Source organism: Coturnix japonica, chromosome 2 (assembly GCF_054131305.1).
Source record: "Coturnix japonica strain WE chromosome 2, WE-NBRP24, whole genome shotgun sequence".
NCBI lineage: Eukaryota > Metazoa > Chordata > Aves > Galliformes > Phasianidae > Coturnix > Coturnix japonica.
In genome coordinates, this window is record NC_140664.1 from 118,988,116 (window position 1) to 119,012,037 (window position 23,922).

The following is a 23,922-nucleotide window of genomic DNA, read 5'->3' on the forward strand; positions in this document are numbered from 1 at the left end:
TGTGAATAAGGCCATGGTTTTCAGAAGAAAAGAACAGTGACCCTGCTGACTGCTATCCAGTGAGTTTCACAGCTTCCCTTCTTCATAACAACGGAATAAAGGGCTACATAAGGCATATACAGCTGTTAAAAGAAAATCACTTGTGGGATGAAGACATCTATAGGATTAAGAAAGGGATTAACCTAAGGATGATTGGTTCAATTTTTAACGCTGACCTCATAAAGAAACAAACAGTAATTATTTAATGTGCTGAAAACTGAAACGGGGTAAGAAGATGAAATTAAGAAAATGAAATTGAACTACAGGAGAAGAACCAATCATTAAAATGAACTACACCTAAATCCTAGGTGTTTTCCTGAAGGCAAAGAATGTAACTCTATTACCATGGTCATAACATAAAGCAGAATTGTTCTAGATTGCTGAAACATGGTCTTTTCTAAATGCAGTTTCCTAAATCCAACTCAAAGTCTTCTAATTATTCACTGAAGTTCATTATAATTAAACAGACTCAATGAAATTATCCAGTCACAGCTCTACTTCATTTCATGCCTCAATGAAATGTTCTGCTAAACACTGAGCTGCTGAGTAGTAAAAGAGCTCTTATTATTACCTAACTGAATAATTTGGGCTTTGTGGACAAGGTTTATGACTAAAAAACTGCATGTTTTAAATAGCCAGAATGCAAAATTCTTCCACTGTAAAGATCCAATGTTTTTGCTACAAAAAATATGAGACTGGAGGCCAGTTTCTGCTATCACTTACATGAATACAAAATATGTAGTATAACTATTGAAATCCAGTTCATCATAATAACTGTATAAACTGCAAGTAAGCCGGAGGAAGATAAAGCTTATTTTCATAAGAACACATAATTGAAAGATACCAGAAAACTACTGGTGTTAAATCTCAATGCATAAGATAAAGATGAATCTGCTTTATTTGCTCTGCTTTTTAAGAGAAGACAGCATGCTGGTTGTACCACATTTCAAACTGGATTAAATATGTTGCCAATGTCAGCATGATGGCAAAGTACAGAAACTCGCAGGAACAGAAGTTCAGCTGCTAAAATCAACAGTATGTCCAACAGGTGTCACTGCTGGACATAACTGAAGGTAAGGCGCAGCAGGGAAGATGGCAGAATGAGATTCAGTCCAGCAACCCAAATATCACTACATTTTCAGAAGTACAAGGAAAGAAGAACTTTGGACAAAAAATGAAACATAATGCAGAGTAACAAACATAAAGCAGGTACAGTGTATTCACAGTACAAAAAATTAAGAGGTGGAAGAGGAAAAACTGATCAGCGTTAAAACATCATTTGATACTGAAGCATTAACGTTTTTAAATTAAAGCAGGAAGAGAAGATACTGTAATGGCAGATACATTATTCACATTTGTACTATTATTTTTAAAGCTGGCAATGTAATGCAGGACTCTGAACAAAGATTTCAAAAGTGCTTACTTTGTTGTCAGTTGTGCCTTCAAGCTGCTGCTGCAGTTTAGCGATTTGTTCATGAAGATTTTCAATTTCTTGCTCCTTTTCTTGCATGATGTGAGCGAGTTTCCCAGCCACTAAATGATGGTCTTTTATGGTGGCATCTTTAGACTTCTGGATAGCCAGTCCCAGTATTTCCATTTCATCCTACCAGAAAAAAACAACCCACAAAAAACCCAAAATCACATTACAGTTGTACATAACAGTTTTTGCGTATCTTTATACGAATATTTAAAGTATAGGAACAACAAATTTTATGGAATAAGGAGTTATTTTATGAGCTTTTTAGTATTTTGCAAGTTGAATCACAAAACGCTTCAGAAAAAGAAATAATTTGGCATTTTTCAAGTTTTTATTTCTGAGGGGAAAATAAAGTTCTAGGCTTGCCAGTTACATAAGTACCTTAAATAATTTGTTCTCTTGTTCAAGCTCTTGCAAGTGTGTAGTAGCCTCCTTCCGCTGAATTTCTAGTTGCATGTGCAACTGCTGAACTTCTTCATTTTTATTTTCTAACTCTTCTCGAAATTGCTCCAGCTGTTCTTCAAGGTTTGTGACCTGCGTTCACAAAACAAGCAGTGAAAAAGGAACAGCCAACCATATCAAAAACTAACGCTGCAACTTTCAAGTGCAATTTCTTCTGTAAAAAGAAGAGTTTTGTAGGCAAAAAGAAATGAATGTATACTCAGTGACACTCTGAGTCACCGAATAGAATTTTAAAACACACTGTTCAGCTGAAATCACTGTGAATATCTTCTTAATTGGGTTGAACTTTGATTACAGAAATAACTTTGTAGCCCATAGCCATTAACAGAAATTATAACGATAATTAGGGCTTACAAGAATATTTAGAAATGAAAAAGGGATCTGGACAGCTATTTAATGTTTAAAAATGTCATCTTCATACTTTACTGCACTCAAAAGTAAGCAAAAACAAATAATCCAAGCAACCAGTGGAAATATTATTACACAGATATTTTACCTCCTTTTCCTTTCTGTCCACAGCTTCTCGTTCAGCTTGCAGTTGTATTTCAAGAGGTAATTCTCCTTTTACAATAATGGTACCAAATTGTTTCCTTTCCTCCACCTTTAAATATGCATTAAAATTAGTTACTTTACTTGTTTAATAAGAAACAAATCAAAAGGATATATTGCTTTGTTCTCAAGAAAATAAGAAAAGAAATAAGAATAATACATGATAATAAGAAGAAATACATGAGAATTTTAAACCAAGAATACCTTTTGCAAGTTATCTGCACTGATGATTAAAGCTTGTTCCAGTTCTCTTATTCTGCATTCTAATTTCTCAATTTCTTCATTTCGTTCTTGTATATCTCTCTGAAGTTGTTCCTTAGAAAGCAAAAGCTCACTGCACTTGTCTGTTTTTTCTTTTAGATGATTTGTTAATTGTTCAACCTGGTGATAATACAGAAAGACGATGAATATACTGTAGTAGATTGAAAAAGTTTGCTAGCAATAGTATCAGCACTCATATTTTATGGAAAAAAAAATCCCTCTTTTGTCTTGTAAAGAATTTTTTATTCTTTAGGTGGAACAGAATGCAAGATTAGGACACTGTAGTGCTACATACAAGAAATACTACTATCCTTTTCAAAGAAGTCACATATTCCATGCTGTATCACTTGCCCTCAAATACTGCCTTTGTTACTCACAGTGTCCTCAACAAAATGTCCAGCATACAGCTAGATCAGGACTCAACTGGTGGACAACTGTGTGACAGACTGGGCTTATAGGGCTGTGCAATCACCATAAAATAGTTCAATTGCAATACCTTAACAGTTGTCATTGTATCTTACATATTCACTGAATACAAGTAATAAAACATCTGACCTCTCTGCTTTGATGTTCGTTGACAGGCTGACTCCTTTGTGGAACCTTCAGCTGCTGTTCCAACTTCTGTATCTCTTGCTGGAACACATCTCTCTCATGCTCTCTGTCAACTGCTTGCTCCTGAAATTAGAGAATCATGTAGATACAATATTTGATTTTAAAAAGTATCTGAATTAGATACCTTATTACATTGCAATAATGAGAGGCTGGTATTAGTATGTCTGTGTTTTGATATAGCAGAACTTCTTACAACTATGACTTAAATTCTTTTAGCTTTCATGGTTCATACTATTTGTTAAAAACATGAAGACAGCATAGTTTCACCAAGTATTGTTTCACAAAACTGATGGTCTTGTTTCTCCTATGCCAGGCACACAACATGAATGGCAGTAAGTCAATACTTTATTGTTTTTTTTCTTAATGTTTGTCTTCAATATACGCAGCATAAATATAAATTAAGAATAGGAATTAACTTAGGAATTAACGATGTGAATATTGATGAGGAGCCAACAACAAGAAAACCCCGAACAAATAAAATAATCCCTAAACGAGCCACAAAAGCTCACTGAGATTATATTTATAAATTGATCAAATTTAAGTTTCCCTTTTGTCTGATTTCAGTTGTTACATCCCAGTTTGACATTTGTTAAGTGTATTATTATAGAGCAAACAGCGTGCAAATGGCAGTATCCAGTGAAATCGGTACCTTTAAGGTTTGCATGTTTTACGAAGTCACTGATACTGACACACTAAAATAAACTATCTGAGGTACCTGCTAAAAAGAGGAATGCTACACAACATTTTGCAGAAACCCAGAAAACTGGAAGAAAACATTAGAATTCTAATTCTGTAATTAAAAATGACTCCTCATCTCCACAGTTGATAATTCTCCAGTGCATTCTATTTACTGCTAAACCAAACCTCAGCACAAGTGCCCACCCACCCACCATCATGAAAGACTCTTTTCATCATACTTACATCTAGAAATTTTCTTGTTTTCTCAAGCTGCTTCTCCAAAGCCTGGTTTTGCTGCCTTAGGTCCATAAGCTCAGCATTTTTTTCTTGCTCTAGCTCTATGAAACGACTGACTTGTTCCTCCAAGTCTATTTCCAAGACTTTCACTTGCTTCTGAAGGTCATCATATTCCTTTTCAGCTTGACGTTGTACTTCAATTTTTTCTTTCATTAGCTTTTCTGTTTCCTCTAGTAATTCTGGTTATAATAAAATCATCACGCACTACTTTTAGATATGAATAGTTATCAATGTTATGAAACAAAACCACTTCCACCACTTCCCAAGGCTGTATGTATCCATGCTGTAGACTGCAGAAGGACATGAACTGGTTTGGGTTTTTACTATTTTTCTTTTTTTGAATTTTTTTTTTTTTTTTGAGAATAAATAATAAATCATTTTATTGGTTATTATTATAAAGATATCCATTATAGCAAATTCATTCCAGAACTGCTGTCCTTTAGACAGACTTCAGAGGACTGACAGTGAAATGATATTAGATCACTTCCCAATCTAAGTCACACATAAATTAAACAGTCTTTGTATAACTGGCACAGAAAAGAAAAGCACAGGTTCAAACCACAGCTAGTCAGCACAAGGGCAATGGAAATGCATGAAACCCAGTATTTTATTCCTCCTTAGGATCATTAAAATCAGTCCCCTCCCAGGCTTCAGCATTTAATGTGATATGTAGAAATAATTTGAAGGGAATACTGAAAGACTTAGCAAGATTGCCAGGCAGAGGGGAAAATTACTGACCTGTAACTGTAGCTTTGCAAAAATCAATGTCTGAATGCCCAATTCTGATTCCTCATGAAAATGCTGGCACACGGACATAGTAAAGGCCCAAACCACTATTAAGACTTTTAAGCCACAGCCCATTGAAGTACATGTTAACTAACCGTTAAGGCATCCCTTGAGGCAAAATCCAAACTGTAAAGTGCAATTACATTTGGAGAGTCTTTAAAACATGATTGATAATTAGACAGAAACAATACAATTTACAATCACTATAGAAGAAATATCCTTTAGGCACCATCATCTTACATCATACCGAACCAATTCTAATTTTAAGGTCACCATGGTATGTCCACATAACACATTGTTCAGATATTATAATGAAAGGCTTCAATATATTTGGAAACAAAAGAAAAACAAAAACAAACAAACAAAAAAACCCTACAAAAATATCCCTCCATTATCAACTAAGTATGTGTAATTCATAGGTGAATAAGATGATGGTTATTAATGAATTTGCTTATTTATGCATAGAAATCATAAGAAATGTTGTTAGCAAAATGTAAAACTGAGTATGAAATACAACATCAAAGCTGCAGGCCAGTAAGAATTACAAGTGATGTCAGTAAGCCAAAAGCCCAATAATCCTGATTAACAATGTCAGTACGTTTAAATCTTCCACCCAGTTACAGGATTGGCCATGCAACATACAAACACACCTGCTTGGGAAGCTGCATCGACTGCAGCATCTACTAGGCCTAGGAGAACAGAGAGAGAGAGAGAGAAAACAAAAAAAGAAGCAAAGTAATTTACATGCCAGTTGTAGTTTTCTTGTGATGCAACAATGTAAGAGAAAATGAAGCCAAAGAGAGTGTGGCATTTAATGACAAAGTTGTTGAGGTAACTTAGGGAATGTGGTAGGTTATTCTGGTATGCATGATATAAGTACCTAAAGAGTTTATCCTTACAGTACCCATACAGGTGCTATACTTGAAAATATTTAGACATATAAAACATAAAACAATTTAATAGGAGACTTATACAAGAATCTTCTTTACTGAAAAGTAGTGACTGGCTGTTGTTAAAATTTCACTATAACATTTAAATAAAATAATATCAATAAAATTTACAAAGCCAGAGAGATAATAAAGTGCCATAAACTTTTAGACATTAAATAAAATGCTAATTTCATGTAAGCACTGCAATCCTCAAAGGAAGAGCAATTCTTAAATACCACTGTTTCAATTTTCTTACCTTTCAAACATACATTAATTTTTCCTTACGCTACTAAATTAGAAGGCATATTTACTTCATAAAGTTTAATGCTTTCCCACCCCACCCCCCCGAGTAAGCAGTTAGTTAAGCTGATGTGATATTTATGATGTGATATTTATCCAAAAGCTTTGCCATCACCAGTATTTTAATTTTTACTTTATCTATTTTGCTTTCTGGAGAACGAAGTAGATTTGGGTAGTGGTAACAGCTTTTCCTTGTCATGCAACTCCTGCACCATTCTTCCTCCAACAAAGAATCTGATATAGCAGCATACCTCTGATGTCCAAAGTATCTACGGACATCATGTGTAATTCAATCACATTCTGGCAGGTAACCTCACTAGTGCCTCAAACTCTGTTTCAAAAATACTTAGACCAGTATTTTTATACACAGGTGCCAGCTTGGAGACATTCATCTTCAGCAGTAATATGAATAACAGATTTCCATGGGTATCAAGCTTTTGTTTACTTCAAGAACATCTACAATGGCTCAACACTCATTTTTATTTTGTTCAAACACCCTGTAAACTTATCTCACTAACATCAGGTACTAGGTATGAAAATATCACATTTTGCCACTTCATATTTCCATTAATATTTGAAAAGAGGTAAAAAGCCAAACAAACAATTTCACCAAGATCACTCATTATCTCATTTAAAAATAAGAAAATCTTATAGAAAGATTGTGGGGAATACATACGCTGCTCTACTGGCCCCGCATCTGCTCTCATGGCATCCTTCTGTCTGGCAAGTAACTCCTTTTCTTCCTGGATCTGCTGCTGTTCAGCTTCTAATTCCTGCAATTTGTTACCTGTACACAGTAGTTCTTGCTCAAGATGGTCAATTACATCTATTTTTTCCTGAAGTTGTTTTTCCAGAAATGCTTTTTCATCTGCATAACCATCAATGAGGCCTGTAGAACAACAGTTTTTAGGTAGATTTAATAAGAGTTTGGACTTTTAGCATGGTCAAGTCACTGCAGTAATCTCGCATGAATGCACATGTATGTTAGATCCTCAGTACATGAGAAATTCCTGTTCTTCTCTTCTTACTCAATGAACAATCAAAAGGATACCACATAACCAAAAACAGTAACTATTTCTTTCTGCATGTCAACCTTGGTAGCAAACAGGAACTCAAACACCAAGGAAAAAAATAAGTATGTAATAAACTCGGGAAGAAATAAGAAATTTCAAATCAATTCCTGTGGACAGTGTATGTGTCTGAAGTCACTTTATTGCGCAGTAGAAAGTACTGAACTTGTAGAGTACAGTGTTGGAAAACTGAGGGCAAGATTCACAGGTTTCCACAGTAAGGTGTGTTCTGTCACCTACTATACTGATGGTTTTAAAGGACAATCTAGACTTCAGCTGTACAATGTCTGAGCCCTGTCAGCTGGACACACACTCCTATCTTACAGGTTTTGTCTTACTAAGCCCACTGAACTGATGTAGTATTTTTTCCAATACTCAAGTCAGCTTTGCCAGTATAAATATGTAGTCTTGAGCCAATGTTAATATAGCTTGAGAATACAGGAAAACTACAGATGTTTCTACTGAATTTCAACATAAAAAGTGTAAAACTCCCCTGAGCACTTAAATCTGTAGCAATGAATGCCATCAACCAGCCAAACTAGAACCACAGAATCTTTTAGGTTGGAGAAGACCTTTAAGATTATCAAGTCCAACCACCAACCCAAGGTACCAACTCCCAGTACTAAACTATGCGCCTCAGTGCCACATCCACACATTTCTTAAATGCCTCCAGGGATGATGACTCCACTGATTCCCTGGGCAGTTCTCAGTGTCAGTGAACAAACTGACTGGTGTTAGCTTTTCCATCACATTTGGTAGGTAAGTCATATCTGATGCCACAAAAACACCAGAGGTTTGAAAACATTGCAGTTGTAACAGCTTTTGTGATAAGAAAGACATGATCAAAAATGTCACACTTTACCTCAAGAGAAGACAGAGTATCATTGGATATATAAGCAACTCGGACACTGTTTTGCATGCCTATCTAAGGAATTTGATAAGAGAAGGCAGTTTGGCTTCATAAGGCTGTGCTCACAGCTCAGTTCAATGAGCAGAAAAAAAATTACGAAGAGCTGTATGGTGTTTTTATTTTGTTATAACAGTACACAAAACAGTGCATATAATTTAGAAATGCATTGATTCCTGAGGACCACCAAAAAAGGCTGAAAAAAGATGTAATGACTTCAGGAGTTATAAGTTACTAACAGTCCCTACTTTTAGAGATGTGGCTTAGAAACCTACATTTTCTTTCCGGTTATGTGTGTCACAACTATTAATAGCATGTGAACTCATCTTGGATTATCTATTTAAAAAGAAGAGGAAAGCTGGCAAGGTGGTGTTCTCTAGCAATAAAATTTAGCTATGAAACTTCTTGCTCCCACCCTGAAACAGAAAATGCTGTTGAACTAATGTATATTATTCTTCTAATTACTATGGGGATCTTACATGTAGGATAGATGTTTTTTTGCATCTTTTCCCATTGTCAGTTGCCAATTGCTAAATAAAGATCATAATGGAAATGCTAAATGGAAACAAAACATTCACCTACTGAAGCAGTAAGGCTGCTTTGACAATAAGGCCTTTTGACTACCAAAAAAAAATTATTAAAACCTTTAGATTTGTTCATATTTTTTTCTGATGTCAAAAAAGATGTTCGATTTCCTCAGTTCTAACACTTTGGAACATTAATAATTTTAAACGCTTCTTGATGTGGCTGCAAATATGTTTAAAGACATCACTTCAAACAAAGAGTAAGCTGAAATATATAATCACTGTATCACCAAATTCAGGCTGAAGTTTCCATGTTTTTATATGTGTTCTGTGGATCTAAGTTAAGGTCAGGAGGCAGAAGGCACAAAATGAAATGCAGGAAACTACTTTTAAATGTAAGATTAATTTTTTTTTCCTTCCCTATCCCCCACTTTGAGGGTGATGAAATACTATAATAAGCTGGATGTAGCTCTGGGAAATCTGCTTTAGCTGACCCTTTGAGCAGGCTTCCAACCTGAACTATTAAGGTTCTATGACTCTAAGTTGCTAATACGTCAGTATGATTGCACATAGCAAAATAAATCAATTTTGGGGATAACAACTCATATCCAAACTATTATTTTTAATAAAAAGTGATTAAGAAATTGCTAAACAGATTTACAGAGTGGTAACATTCTGAAATTTGCTAAGAAACTGATCTAATTTGAAGTTTCTTTACCGAGTTAATAGGTTAGTGCAAAGATTAACAACTCACCTTCAGCTTTACTAAGCTCCAATGCCAACTGCTCTCTGGCTTTGGTTTCTTCACTGAGACGTTCTTGCAGCTCTTCCTGATACCTGATAAACTCTGTGGCCTCTTCTTGCTTTTTGAAGGATTCTCGCATAAGTTCTGTCTGGGTAATTTTGGCATGTTCAAGCTACCACAGGGGAAAATTACAGAGATTAGGTAAATTAAAAACCTCCCGATAAGTAACTGTTCAGTCTCTCATATTTCATTAATAGTGGCTTAACAGTGTGATGTGAATTCCTACATAATTTCACTGGACATTAGATAAGATCAACTGATATTCATAGAGGACAACAGGAGGGCATTCTGTATAAAAGAATATGCAAACAAAAGAAGCAAAGTATACTGAACTGAATGAGCTATCTGGCGAGATACGAGTCTTAGTTCCGGTAATTTCAGGTTTATGAGTTTACACTAGATTCACCTTTCTTTACATGAATAAATAAGCACATGAGTAAGCTGTCATGCACCATATGCTTAGAATAGTTAAACAGAGTGCATAAAACTAGCAGAAGTTCTGACATAAATTGACATAAATTTTTCTTCTCTTTCTCTCCTTAACACGAAGATTAACAAAGACACCAAAATAATGAATTATTGATTACACAGAGTATGTTATAGCAAATGGGTCCATTACCAAGAAGACCCATACTTCTCAACTATTAACATATACAGTCTACATCCAGCTCTTGGAGGGACACAAATACAAACTGACAGACCTGAATGGGGCATGTGTCCTTGGTGTGTCTGGTATTCAAACTTAGACAACATGTCAACTTCAGAAAAGGAAGTAATGCACATTTCCTGGTTCTCTCCCATCTTTCTCCCTTTAATATTATGGATAACTGTCCAATATTTGTCAGACAGTAACTTTTTTGGCTTTACTACAGTTTATATTGTGCAAATATCCCTCGATTTCTTTAAAAATAATGGCTTTCTGACCATCCCCAGCTCAAGTCATGAGCACAATTAGCTGGCTTTAAAATCATTAGAAGCCATTAGCAAACTTGTGCTACTTAATGGTACCACTCAGTGCATGAAAGCTACAAAGGAAAAGTTTCCATTGGATTGCAGTGCCCTCCCCCCACTTCAGAAATTATTCATAGAGGAAAAAAATGTAATAGTTGACATACTTTCAAAAAAGAATTTAAACCTATATAAATTAATGTACATCCATGTCTTTTTCTTGAGAAAAAAGAATTTTAGAACCAAAGCTGTTTCACAGTCCATTTAAAACTGCCTATGAAAAATATTCGCTAGCAACACATAGCAAGTTTATAGCATTTTCCACTGCATTCGTTCTCTTCTATTTAAGCAAATTCAGATATTTTCTTAAAAAAAAGTAAAAAAAAAAGTTTATACTTACTGAGTAAGGTGGTGTAGGCAAGGAAATTCTAGAAATAACTTTTAAAATGTGCCCATTTCTTTTGTGCTTGAAATGAAAAATTGCAGTATTTACAACTACAGAATTATTCTCATCCAAGTGCTCAGTGAAAGGAAAAGGATATGGCAAAGGCACACGAGATTCAACCTCATATATGTCTTCTTCTTGGCCTTCTGTCCACAGAGGATTCAACAGATTAGCTGCCCAGTAGGTGCGGTAAGAATCCATTCCCAAATGCTGCTGTCAATGTCGTCTTAACTGTCACATCGGTATTTTGCACTAGCTAAGCTGCCTTTAGAAATTGCTAAGAGCAGTTTATAACAGAACGCATTCACTCAGCAGTCTGAGAACATGCATCAGTACTGTCAGTGACAAACCTACTGAGAATCCCCAGGGTCAGGAGAGTAACCCAGTGCAGAAATCCAAGGGAGAGATGCATGAAAACTTCATATGGTCCCTCCTAAAAGTCCTCCTTGGAGAAGTTTCACATGAAAAAGCAACACAAATCTTCCAGTAGCAGCGGGCAGGTAATTTCCACAGCAGGGAAGCATGCTTTTGTTTTACCTGAGCAGGTCCGCTACAGCAGAGAAGCACGGAAGCAGAACAGAAACTAAAAATGATTTTCCACCTCCCCTACGGCCAATGAAAGAGAAATACAGAGATGTCCTTGTTTGTCTTCATTCCTGTTCTTCAAGTTAATTGAACAGGAAGAGCTTTCTCAGACTCTGCTCTCTTCAAGATTTCCTGTTAGTATCTCCCAGCCAAAGAATAGGGGAGGGGCCTGATTTATTTACTTGTATATAACACCTGCAGGTGGAATTTGAGTTACAATACACCCACTCTGCGTCTTGCCCGAAAGGATTCAAACTGTGCTTCAGTCTGAAATGTGTGTTCAGACAGGCCTCAAGCTGTCACTTTGAAGAAGTTGCCAGGTTTCTCTCACTCTTTAAAGTTTGTTTTAGGAAATGCACAGTGGCTTGTACGCACAACACAAATTATTAAGAGGAAAGGTTAAAAATCTTTTCTCTCTGTGATTGGTTTAGGCTATTTCCCCCATTCTGCAGTATTTCATGAAGTAATTTGAAGAGGTAACATACAGACTCTCATATACAGGAACGATGTGTAATTCAGGAACCATACAACAGATACTGGCAACAGGCATTGGCAAATTCTCAGCTACGAAGTTGTAAAGGTAAAATAAAATTTCCTGATCAATTGAAAATAAAAATAAGCTGCTTAGAATATACTGATCACTTTCACTGGTGTCACAAACAGTACTTACTTTATAAACATCAGTCACAATAATAATTTCTGTATAGAATTACTGTGTTTAAATATCAGCAGCAAAATATTCACAAGAAACACCAACTGTAATAGAGAATTGATCATACTTCTATAGTTGCAGCATTAATTCTTAATTACTGCAACACTTTGAAGTTATTCCTCTGCATTGCCTGTTAACTCACATATTGGTCAGTAGCACAAAACACATTACAGTCTTTGAATTCTAGTAAAGAACTGCATTTAAAGACTGAGTTCTTCAAACAACAGTGACCTAAGAACGGACCGTGGTATAAACAGCATGATTCAAAATGTCTGAGCTAGGTACATAACTCCCACTTCAATTAACAGAGATGTACTCCAGAGAGAAACTAAAATCCCACCATGCAAATACCCCTACAGCAAAGGAGAAAGCACAATCCATATGCTACCTCTTTGGAAGCTATCCATGAGCCACATACCTCAAACACACACTAGAAAACTGGAGTGCAGACCCCTTTTCTGATAGCAAGGAAGGCATGTGCTTAACCTGACAGGTTAAAATCATATTCAGAAGTGACAGTCGGAGACCTCCATCTTTTTGCTGAATTAACTGACCAAAATATCAAGTGAACCATGCACAGTTCCCTTTATACCTCTCCCTTCACATGGGTCAGTTAGATGTGCCCTGACACCTCCTGTCTCATCTCTGGATCGCAGCAAAATGTGAGCGACTTGCATAAGGAATGAAAGACTGCCCCAGATGGATAAACAAGACTAAATTCAGGCATCCTTTGTAGTCCAAGCCCAATTCCCAGTGGGAATCTAAAACCATCAGTGAAGTAATGCTGAAGCAGAATTTTTGGAGTAGGTGTCTGAAGCACTGTATCAGCTTCGAAAATGAATCTTCAGACTTTTGGCACATAAGAAAATATTCATGAGAAAACCAAAGAATAAAACAACAGAATTAAGACCCCAAATTCAAAATGCATTCCTATTAGTTCACACACTACCTGATTGGAAGTTTCATTGATAGCTTCCAGAAGTTTTTCAACAGCTGCTTGCAGTCGAGAACTAATATTCAGAACCAGTTCTTCATTTTCAGGATCGAATTCCACTCCACTTTCTGCAAGATGTTGGCTCAGCAGTCCTTCCTCTGTGGCTCCTGACCACATACTAATATCATCATCTCCCATATTACTGCCGTGGTAGGAGGAGCAGGACTCTGGAAAAACAGTAGTTTTGACATAGACTCTTAGGACTTCAATACATGAAAACCATGAGACACAGTTAGAAACGCAAATCAGAGCACGATAAAAATATTTTGTCCTGATCACAAAGACAGAAATGAAAATATCTTAGTAATACTTAATAAAATTTACATAAACCAAATACTCAATGTGTTAACTAAAAATGAGCTGAAGAGAGAGAGAGAAAAGGAGATAATAACAGGATGTTTTAGACATCCATTCAGTATGCTTTGGATTCCTTACTCTTTGGAATAAATTGCAGTAATGGCTGTAAGACTGTCTTATAAAATGTAAAACAAACAAACAAATAAAACCACTCTGACCATCAGTCATTCTTTCCTCAATGCCCAGCTATATTAGCATCCTTTAAAACATGATTGTTCATGTAAGTGATGCAAAAACAACACAGATCCAAGAGAGCAAAGGGAACGATACACATGTAATACAGACAACTTCTCAGGATACAGACTAGAATACAGAACGTCAGCATTTAGCATCGTTATTAGTGACTTGAAAATTGATTAAAATGAGTAGTTGAACAAGACAAGGATGGTAACTGATGGGCAATATGATATCCCGCTACTCTCAGTCTTCCTGAGGTCTGAACTGGCTTAAAGGCATTCATCCATTTTGTTTGAAAGCAGGAGGCAGAGTTTGCTTGTGGTATTAAACTGACAGTAATCCACCCAGAAAATACTAAATTAGCTTAATTTAGAATTTATTTAAACAAGGCAAGTGAAAGCACAATCCTGTTTTAAAATCTCGATTTCAGTATGAATTCCTACAGTAGTACATCCCAACAGTAGACAACTATTGCTCATATGAGTAGTCAATGCCTGTTGAATACCTAACCCCCATTTGTACTAATCCTCATAACAGTGATCAATATAATCTCTGCTCTGAGTATTAAAACCAAATTCTCCTCCCCCAAATTCTATTTTTCCTTGATACAAAATAATGAATAGAATACAACTCTCAAAAACAAACACGTCTTTTCCTAGTGTAAACTCACTCACTGCAATGAAAAAGGTTTATGGTTTTTCCTTTGTCATGAAGTTTGCAGTTCAGCATGTCAGATGTCAGGGCCTACAAAACCATTAGATATAGTGTTTACTCAGAAGTTTCAGATACAGACGCTGTTTATAGGCTCTCAACTGACATTTATGAAGCAATATCTATTTCATTTGAGATACATTTTGTGTCACTTGGACCTAAGGTCTCATTTACTCCCATGCTTCCACAAGGAATTATGTTTAGGGGTCACAAGCTGAAAAACAGCAAAAAATTGAGTACAGTTCAGTGGATATAAGCACTCGCTACTCTGCTCCTCATACACAGGAAACAAGGAGCTCAGGAAGTACATCAGAAGGTTTAATGTTCAAGGGATGCCACAACCACACAGGTGACAGTCCCTCTGCCCCCAGATAGAGCATTTCATGGTGATTTCTGGCTCCAGCCTCCAAACTCACTCAATTACTTTGCACAAATGCTGTTGACTTCAAATGGTATGTTTTATGGCTGAACTTGGAACTTTACTCTCTATTCTAGAAATGAAATCTCATTTTAGCCAATAGTCCAGTGGAGGTCTCAAGTCAACCCATGTAAATCAAGTTAACAGTTACAAGAATGTGACCTTAACGATTCAGCTCTGTAAAATGCTGAAACAATTCAGCAGAAACAGTAATCTGAACTCTGCTTGTCCATAAAGATGAGTTATGTTCAGAAGGTCAGAGGTTCACTTTAGTGAACACATTATTTTTTCTATTTTATTATCAAACTTTTATTAGTACAAATTTATTCCTACAAACTTCCTAAGCAATTTAAAAGAAAGTCTGTTTAGAAATAAATGCAACAACACACAGAGGTTAAAATACACAGATATTTTCTACTATATTTATATACTTCTATCTTCCTGAAAACAACGGTAGATTTTCTTAAGAGATTATATTCTTTTGGGCTGTTCTGCGGGAGCACTGAAAATGAACAACATCAGTTTTGAAAGCACAAGAAGAATATTTCTGTTTGAAGTAGGATTGAATTCTTCAGCTGATGAAACAGCACAGTGACTGTAAGGGTCGTCTGACCTGACTGGCAGAACTACGAGCACAGGAAGGATGCTGCTGAGATGTTTTGAAAGAGAGAGAAAAAAATAAACTGCAAATACTACATCAGAAGTCAATTACACACTCTGCATTCATCCATTACAATCATTGCTGCCTTGAGTCTCCTTTAATCCTTACTCTTTGGTTAATATTTATCTTCACCTCTGCATCATTATTTCTGACCATTAAAAAGAGTATTGTAATATACAACAGGTATGTAGAGAGCTGATAGCCCAGTGCAGCTCTGTGCTCAGGGGGAACCCCAATAGCAGACAAATTGTTCTGTTAAAATAGTGAATCTCTAGGTGCATCTTTAAAACACATTAATAGCAAACATAAGAGTATTAACAATGATGAAGTAGACCTTCACTGCCAGTGGAATGTAATACAATTCCGTTTCGTTTAAGAAAGTACACTTTCATCAGAAATCTTCAGAAGAATGAGGTCTGCAGTGCATTTAGACAATGTATGGTATTATGAAGGCACTATTTTATATTTTGCCCTCCCTAAATATCAAAGAAAGGTAGTCTTCTGTGTTCTCCCATGTAGATGTAATGCAAACTATCCCTGTTAAGAATCATTTATGACAATAATTTCTGACAAGTATAGAAATTGCTGAGGAGGAACAGGCAAAAAGTGAAAGCAAATATTGTGTAGTGTGCATGACTGTGCAGAGCAAAGGGCAACAATGATATTTTAGCCCTTTGTACAGAGTCTGAAAGCAGGGAGCAATATTCTCAGCAAATAAGAATGTGGGAGAGAACAGTAGAAAGTGCTTTATGAATAGGCATGATATAACTAGGAACTACCACCAGTGAATACACCAAGTAACAACTCAACAAATACAACTGTGATGACCTCTAATAAGTTCTTTCATAACTGGAATACATTTCTATTTCTTTGAGCAAAGTGTGTTCTGAAAATCACAATACTTTTTACACTACACAATGAGAGCACAAAGAATATAAAAAATATTTATAAACTGTCATATTCAATATAGAACACTGATCTAAAATGCAATCCACATAAATTTAAAGACTACCTTGTATTACAGTAGGAGGTGATAAACTTTGAGCCTGGTCATTGTGTCATTGTTTGGCTGAGAGACAGTGTGGAAGACAGATAGCTGGTTATGGCTGAAGATACCACATATTGTTTCAACATAAGCAAATTATACCCACTTCATTGCCCATCCCAAAGTAAAATGCAAAAGTATTCAATTTTGAATAAAGTGATTCCTTCAATTCTAATACCTGGACATGTACCAAAAATTTAAGGCAGAAGCTCAGTTACCCAATCTAAAATGTGGCAAAAAAAGGCAGAGCCTCAAAAATCTGAATTTTCAAAACTACATTAATTTTCCTCACAATTAAATACAGCAAAATGTGCAGAAAAATAGAAGTTAGGAGGATTTTTAATGAAACCACAGTACTACAAAGCATAAAAGTGCTTTTAACTTAATAACTTCAAGAATCCTTAGATTGCAGATGTACACATTTCACTGCAGATAACCCTTAGAGAAATCAACTGATTATTACTCTGAAGTATATGTTTTCTTAATAGTGAAATGTAGTATTTGGCTTACAGGTTCTTTTGCATTCACAGTAGTTAAAATTCCAAACAAATACTAGTAAGCAAATAACTACACTGGTAAATGCTCCTACAGGCTCCTGCCAACCAGCACTACTCCAAACAGCTGATGTGCATGGCTTGGCAGACAGAAAGTTCCTGGAACTGTTTCCAGAAGGCTGTTTTCATGCCACCAACCTCTTTTTAGGAGGCTAATGAAGTGCACAAGCATAGATACAGGCAGTCCCATGCCAGCTCTACTCTATACACGATATGTATTAGCAGAAATACAGCCTTTGACACCAGCTTCCGTTCCACATGCATACAGAGGAAGGTGTCAAGTTGGTGAAAGAAGCCAATGAGCTACTTTTCATTCTCTTACTATTTGCCTTCCTGAACAGGAACATATTTATTTTTCTATTTCTCAATCATCTTCCCATACTGTTGCAGGCTTTGCAAAAGGACACTGAGTATGAGTCATAAGCATCTGGGTCATACTCAAAAAAACCCAAAGAAGAGCAAATGTGAATCGTTATGAAATAGAAAACCAACCAATAAATACCTTTTTCATATCCCACACGGATACTAGGTTTTACTGAATCCTCTGCCTCTGTGTCCCATCCAGCTGGTTTAGAAGGCTGGACTTTCCCAGACCTATCCAGTAACACAAGAACATGGCGACCAATTGTTTCTTCCATGGCCACAGTTGTCTTTACAACTTCCATAAGAATCTTCATGAGTTTCTCATTGGCCTTCTGATAAACATGCCTGCACGACAGAAATTAATGAGACATTTCATTTTCCTCTGCTTTCAAAGGAAGTGTTATCCCTTACAAACCATTGCAATTAGGAAAAAATTGGAACCAAATCAGTAAAATTAAGAATACTTTTAAGACTGAAAAACAGATAACACACATAAACATTAAAAAGCATATTTGTGTTAAATGACATTTTTTTTAAAAATGAAAATGTGTGCTGATATCGCAGTATTTTTTCTAGATTTTCTTTTAAAATGGTCAGAGATTCACCTTTGCCTGATATTCACTTAAAGCTTACTCTTTTCTCATGGTGACAAATACAGACTGCTTGTCTACACAGATTGCAGAATACTCAAAATGTATTATCATAGACAATAATTACATTAATATGAATTTATTACACATATGTAAATACAATGTGTTATATACATACCTGTGTAGAAATTTTGATTCTATACAGGAAAGACATAGTAAAACTAACATTTGGTTAATTCTCTATGCATCAGAAAACCAGGCTTTATAAAACAAAATTTTGTTTCATCTGAAGCATGTAAACTTAGAAACATGGTTATCTAAAATTAAAAAAAAACCAAACATTATCATGAACTTCCATCACAATAAAGCTTATAATTATTAACTTAATAGCAAGATCATAATTCTCAAGAATTTTTCTTTTTCTTTTAAGTAATATTTTCTTAACTAACAGTTCTAAGCACCTTTCTTTAGAAAGCAGAGCAGAAGATACTTCATCCGGCCTTCTTCCTTCGTCTTCATCCTCAGAGATTTGCTCTCCCATATCATTTTGGTTTTCATTTTCATTCTGAGCAAGTTTTTGCAGAGGGAGGGAAGACAAAATAGAGAGAAATCCTGTCATGCCAGAAACCACATATTCTTCTACGAAGCAGTAGAATATGAAATTTAGAATAGAAATCAGCTGTGTGTCGTTAATAAATTTTCTGTGTGAAATTGCAAATCAAGAAATACTTTTCCTATGCGGAAAAAGTTAAACTAAAACAAATGAAAACAAAACAGGAAGTCCAAGGCAGGGCGTATTAGAAAGTACTTTGTTATGCTGATTAAACAGTCCTTGTGCTTTCAGTTGTTGTTGCTATAGCAATATGAATATGAGCTTACCTGAGCAAACAGCTGTATGAATCCCCACCTACAAGCTGCTAAACTTGCTTCTGCTGACCTGAAGTACAAACTATGTCTACCAGTACCTTACAGTCTAACAGTTCTTAAGCTTGTTCCATTCAAGAGCCCTGTGTCTTTTAGGAAAGTATGTTACATCAAACCCAGTTGCAGAAAAACCAAATCTTACTAGTTTTGTATATCACAGATGCCAACAAAGACAAAGTCCACACTCACCTCTGTTTGCGTGCTGCTGTTCTGTAGCTCACGGAAGAGCCTCTCTTTGCCAGGAACAGGATGTTGTCTCAATGATTTCAGTTCTTCCAAAAGCATTCTCTCTCTCTCTGCAGCCAGGTTGTCATTCTCCATTGAGACACGCTAAGAAAGAAGTGGTACAGAGGCACAGACTAGTTTTTAAGCTTCTGAGTACCAGGGAGTCCTGTCACTTCCAATTTTTTACATATTTTGCACAATGAAAATTCAGTCTACTTCTTTAAATGTTTATAAAGAGGCTGAAAGCTATCTAGAACTAAACTCAGTGAATTGTTTTTTTAAATATCTTATAGCTTATTTAAAATTTTCCTACAATTTCTGTGCTCTTTATGAAATAAGGTGATCACAATGTAAACTGGAAGTTTAACATCTAAGTGTCACATGCCATTGTACATACACTGAACAGCAGAGAAAAAAAGATGAGAGTATGTTCTTTTGAAAAGCCTACACACATGTTCTTTTAGAACTGCTGTAAGTGTTCATGGCTTACACATGATGTATGAAATCCTATGCAGTTCTTATGCATAAACATCTTTGACACATGAAAAAAAAAACGCCAGAGAAAAGCCAGCAGCACATGTTCTAATATTTTCCACCGGTTTGCTACTCCTCACAAATAATGCAGTTGCAAATCAGCATAGAGATAAAGGCTAATACATATATATAAATTATAATATATATGTGTGTATATATGTATATATATATATATATATTATACATATATTAAAAGAAAATATTACCAGCATAAATGACATTAAAATATCTATAAAGTAGGTGAGAGGAACTGACAACTGTCACTGTACAAGAACCATACAACCAGAATATAAAGGACTTATACTCTGGTTTCCCAAGCTCCTTGATCCCAAAATTAAGCAGAACAGTTTGGGTAGAGTCTGAAGGAAACAAATTTCCACTTGACAGTGAAATAAAAGGATTCAGAATTCACTGATTATTATTTCCACATTTCCACATTTGTTTTTGGAAACAAATCAGAGCAAGACAAATTCTTCTGAATTCAGATTACTAGACTTTTCAATTTGTCTTGAGGGATTTGAAGACAAGTCTGTAAGTGACATTTTTTTGGAAGATTCAATTACTAAGATAAACTAATGTGTTTAATGAGTTCCATTAGCATATCTGCTATAGGCTTTTAATTAGATACAGTATTCAAAGGCAAAGAAACACAGCGGTGTTTCTCTCCAGACCACACTGATTTTGTTTCATCCTAACATAGTCCATAAGGACTTCATCATTCGTGATTAGGAAAAATAACAATTAAAGATTGCCAAAGCACTTTGCCCTACTTGGAATGACTTCCCCCTCCAGGATGTCTTTGGTGCTAGTTGGCACCCAACTACACAAAGAAATTCCTGCTAGCTTCCAAAGCCTTGGTTCATTCAAGAAAAACAACAAATCTCCTATGAGTGTGGTTTAGATTCTATTAAGCGACAACATGCTGCAGAAAAACAGAGTGGACAAAATTCTGTTCCACAAGATTCAGCTGACTAGGGGAGAAGGAGGAGAAAAAAAAGAAAGTGATGGAAGGAGCCTGACAACAGACACATTAACCAGAAACCAGACTAGCCAAAGTGAATGCTGAAAGCCTGCGTTCCCCTATCTTTCCAGACTTATGTTTCACAGCCCTCACAACAATCACACTAATGCCAACAGTGGAAAAAAGGAAAATGGGTGATAGGGAAGAGAGCTCTGCGGGAAGCTGCAGTTACTGCTGAAGTTACATCTTTAAGCAGGTATGAGGAAGAACACAGCATTCTGTAACATTTCTAGCTGTAATTGGGGGCTTCACTAATGTCAGTGCTTGCTAACCTGCATCCTGCACAGGGCCATGTAACTGGAATGTGCCACATATGCATATGTGTGTGTACATAAGCACAGAAATGTATGTGTGTGCGTGCATATATTAAAGGCGTGTCTGAAGATACACAAGTACAAACAAATCTGAGTGATGAAGTCGCTTGCTTAAACCACTGTTAGCTCACTGCATCAGGCACCACATTACCTCAGCTAATTGCACTTTAAGACTCTCAAGCTCTGCTAGAAGTTGCTCTTGATTTTCTTTCTGACGTTCCATTTGTTGCATATGCCCTTGTCTCAGTAATTCTGTAGCCTGCTGATGTTCCTGATACTGACGAACCAGTTCCTGACGCATGTCTTCCAAGCGTTCCTCATATATTAGCAGCTGACTTGATGTTTCCATGTCTGATGCTGCCATCACATTGTTGCACTGAAATATTGCAGTTATTGTAATTTTAACATTTCATGCCCAAAGACAGTTACTAGGAAGGATTCAAATGCATAGAGGTGCATTTAAATGCACTCTAACTCTTTAAACACAATTTTTAATCGGTTCCATGCACAGGCACTAGGTAACAACAGCTTGAAAGGTCTTTATATCATTTACCTCCTGCAATAGACTTTTAATGAAAAAATGGAAGAACCTGTTTTCCCATAATCAATGTCATACTCCCTTCCTCACAGTGTAGCAGAATGCTATAATAATGTGGTAGAGTATTGAAAAGAAGGTAGATAATTTGAGATATAAAGTTGTCATACCTTTTAAAGGCAAAAGAAAACATTCCAATTTTTATCTTAATTTCTCTCTTTGGTGTCTTCACATTGAAACGGAGCTATATTCAAGTATGTAATTCAAGTGTGCTGTTACCTATCCTTTTTTAAACACTCACCAATGTTTCTTCTGCCGTATGCCCTTGGACATGGGAGAACAGCCCTTCAGGAGTCACTGATTCATGTGTGGTCTGTCCTAATACATAACCAGACTTGCTGTTAGAACAAAGCTGTTCTCCAAGCAAGCCCATCTCACCAGACTCTTCACTGAGTTCCTTGCAAAGTGATTTCAGTTCTTCATCTTTGCTTTTTTCTGTTCCTTTCTTAAGAGGGCCATCAACCTCTTCGATGCTACATTCCCTTTTCATTTCAAAATGCATTCCCTGTTGATGCACAATTTGTGCTTGTGTTTCTTCCTTCTTCTGCCTCGCAATTCTTGATAATTCACTTTGTTTGGCAAATGCAACACTCATTGACACGATTACCTAAAGAAACAAGAAAAATATGCATTAACTTATACTTTGTAGTGTCTCTTGCTGCAGAAGAAATCTCCCTGTTTACCATCAGTAATAGAAATACAAGTAGCAAAAGTTCTGATCTATGATTTTACTATTTGTTAAATAGCAGTAAATTAAAAGGTAAAAGAATATATATGTACATATGTATTAAATAGTCTAGAAGCTATAAGGTGAGTCAAATTCAAGAAAGTCACCAGATCCAATAAAAATTATGCATTTTACACTATACACTAAATAGCACAATATGAACAGAAAGTATGTGAAACTGTTAATATCTTTAGAATTGACCAGCTGCTAAGGTTAAAGTAGCAAGAAACCCACTCCCTAAGTCTCAGGATTTTCTAAAGTAATGAGAATGCTTGTGTGTGATCTGTTTTCACTGGAGTTTTAAAAGGAAACACCACCCTGCACATGAACAGATATATGGTAGGAACAGGATGAAAAGCCATGAAACCAAACAATAGGTTTGTTGGACACATTGTCCTCAATGAACGAATCCCATAGTAAAGAATAAACAAATAAAAAGCACATACAAAGGAACAAACAAAAAATCCCAAAACACCATGCAATCACGTTTCAGAAAGCTTATGAAAAAGACTTTCACATGCAGAATCAGAAGGGATCAAATTTTTATCAAAAAAAGCAAAAACAGAATTTAGCAAACAATATTGCAACTGTACAAACTATCAGGAACAACAAATAAAAGTACCTGTATTTTAAAGCATATTTTGAAGTAACAAAATAAATGCAATACCTTTGCTATTTCTTCTTCTAATCTTTCCTGGTACTGTTTTTCTAGCAATTGTACAACATCCAGATCATTTTTCATTTCAGTTTCATTAGCAAGCTGTAAGAAAAACATGAAATCTCAAATCATTTATTTGCACTTTTATTTCATGATTTTTAAATGCTTTAAGAGATTAACTTCCCCTCAACTGGCTCATCTTTATGTCATATAAACAACAATTTTGTACCACAAAATAAAAGGGTAAAGAACTTTCCCACATTTCTGCACCAAGATTTTAGAAGTTGAGTTTGAAACAACTCATTTTCTAGCGCTATTTGAACTATCAAGGCAGAAACCACGGGATCACAGTATGAAACAACCTCACTATATTTCAAAATGGAGAATTTCTCAGCAAGGTTTAAAGCAATATTAGAGGAGGAATGTTTGGAGTCTCTTCCATTTGCGTTTAGTTTCTAAGATCTTTGGGACCATTTTCTTTTTCAAAGTTTCTCCTAAATTGTGCAGCCTGTACTTAAAAAGTACTAGGATTTCACTTAAATATTTTTTTTCCATGAGTAGTCTTTACAAACCTCAGCATTTTAAAAACTCCTGAAGAAATCCTTGAACACTAACATTTTCCCACTTTCATGAGAAGCATTCCAATAAAAAAACCTCATTTCAGAGAA

General features: G+C 35.8%; 1 protein-coding gene across 12 annotated transcripts in view; it reads right to left on the reverse strand.

The window, feature by feature from the left end:
* AKAP9 (A-kinase anchoring protein 9) overlaps nt 1–23,922 on the reverse strand; it is a 102,652-nt gene that overhangs the window by 19,953 nt on the left and 58,777 nt on the right. For 6 of the 12 annotated variants that reach the window (XM_085540609.1, XM_085540605.1, XM_085540608.1 and 3 more), the window contains 16 exons: nt 23,264–23,356; nt 22,111–22,476; nt 21,426–21,650; nt 19,370–19,510; nt 18,718–18,821; nt 17,806–18,011; nt 13,336–13,547; nt 9,646–9,808; nt 7,067–7,279; nt 5,812–5,850; nt 4,322–4,554; nt 3,344–3,463; nt 2,732–2,908; nt 2,475–2,579; nt 1,898–2,050; nt 1,463–1,642 (listed from right to left, as the gene is read on the reverse strand). In XM_085540609.1, coding sequence (XP_085396735.1) covers nt 1,463–1,642; nt 1,898–2,050; nt 2,475–2,579; nt 2,732–2,908; nt 3,344–3,463; nt 4,322–4,554; nt 5,812–5,850; nt 7,067–7,279; nt 9,646–9,808; nt 13,336–13,547; nt 17,806–18,011; nt 18,718–18,821; nt 19,370–19,510; nt 21,426–21,650; nt 22,111–22,476; nt 23,264–23,356 — 2,730 coding nt within the window. Of the gene's footprint in view, nt 1–1,462; nt 1,643–1,897; nt 2,051–2,474; nt 2,580–2,731; nt 2,909–3,343; nt 3,464–4,321; nt 4,555–5,113; nt 5,288–5,811; nt 5,851–7,066; nt 7,280–9,645; nt 9,809–11,044; nt 11,784–13,335; nt 13,548–17,805; nt 18,012–18,717; nt 18,822–19,369; nt 19,511–21,425; nt 21,651–22,110; nt 22,477–23,263; nt 23,357–23,922 lie in introns of those variants that run through there. The other 6 variants (XM_085540606.1, XM_015853357.3, XM_085540604.1 and 3 more) reach the window with 4 other exon arrangements.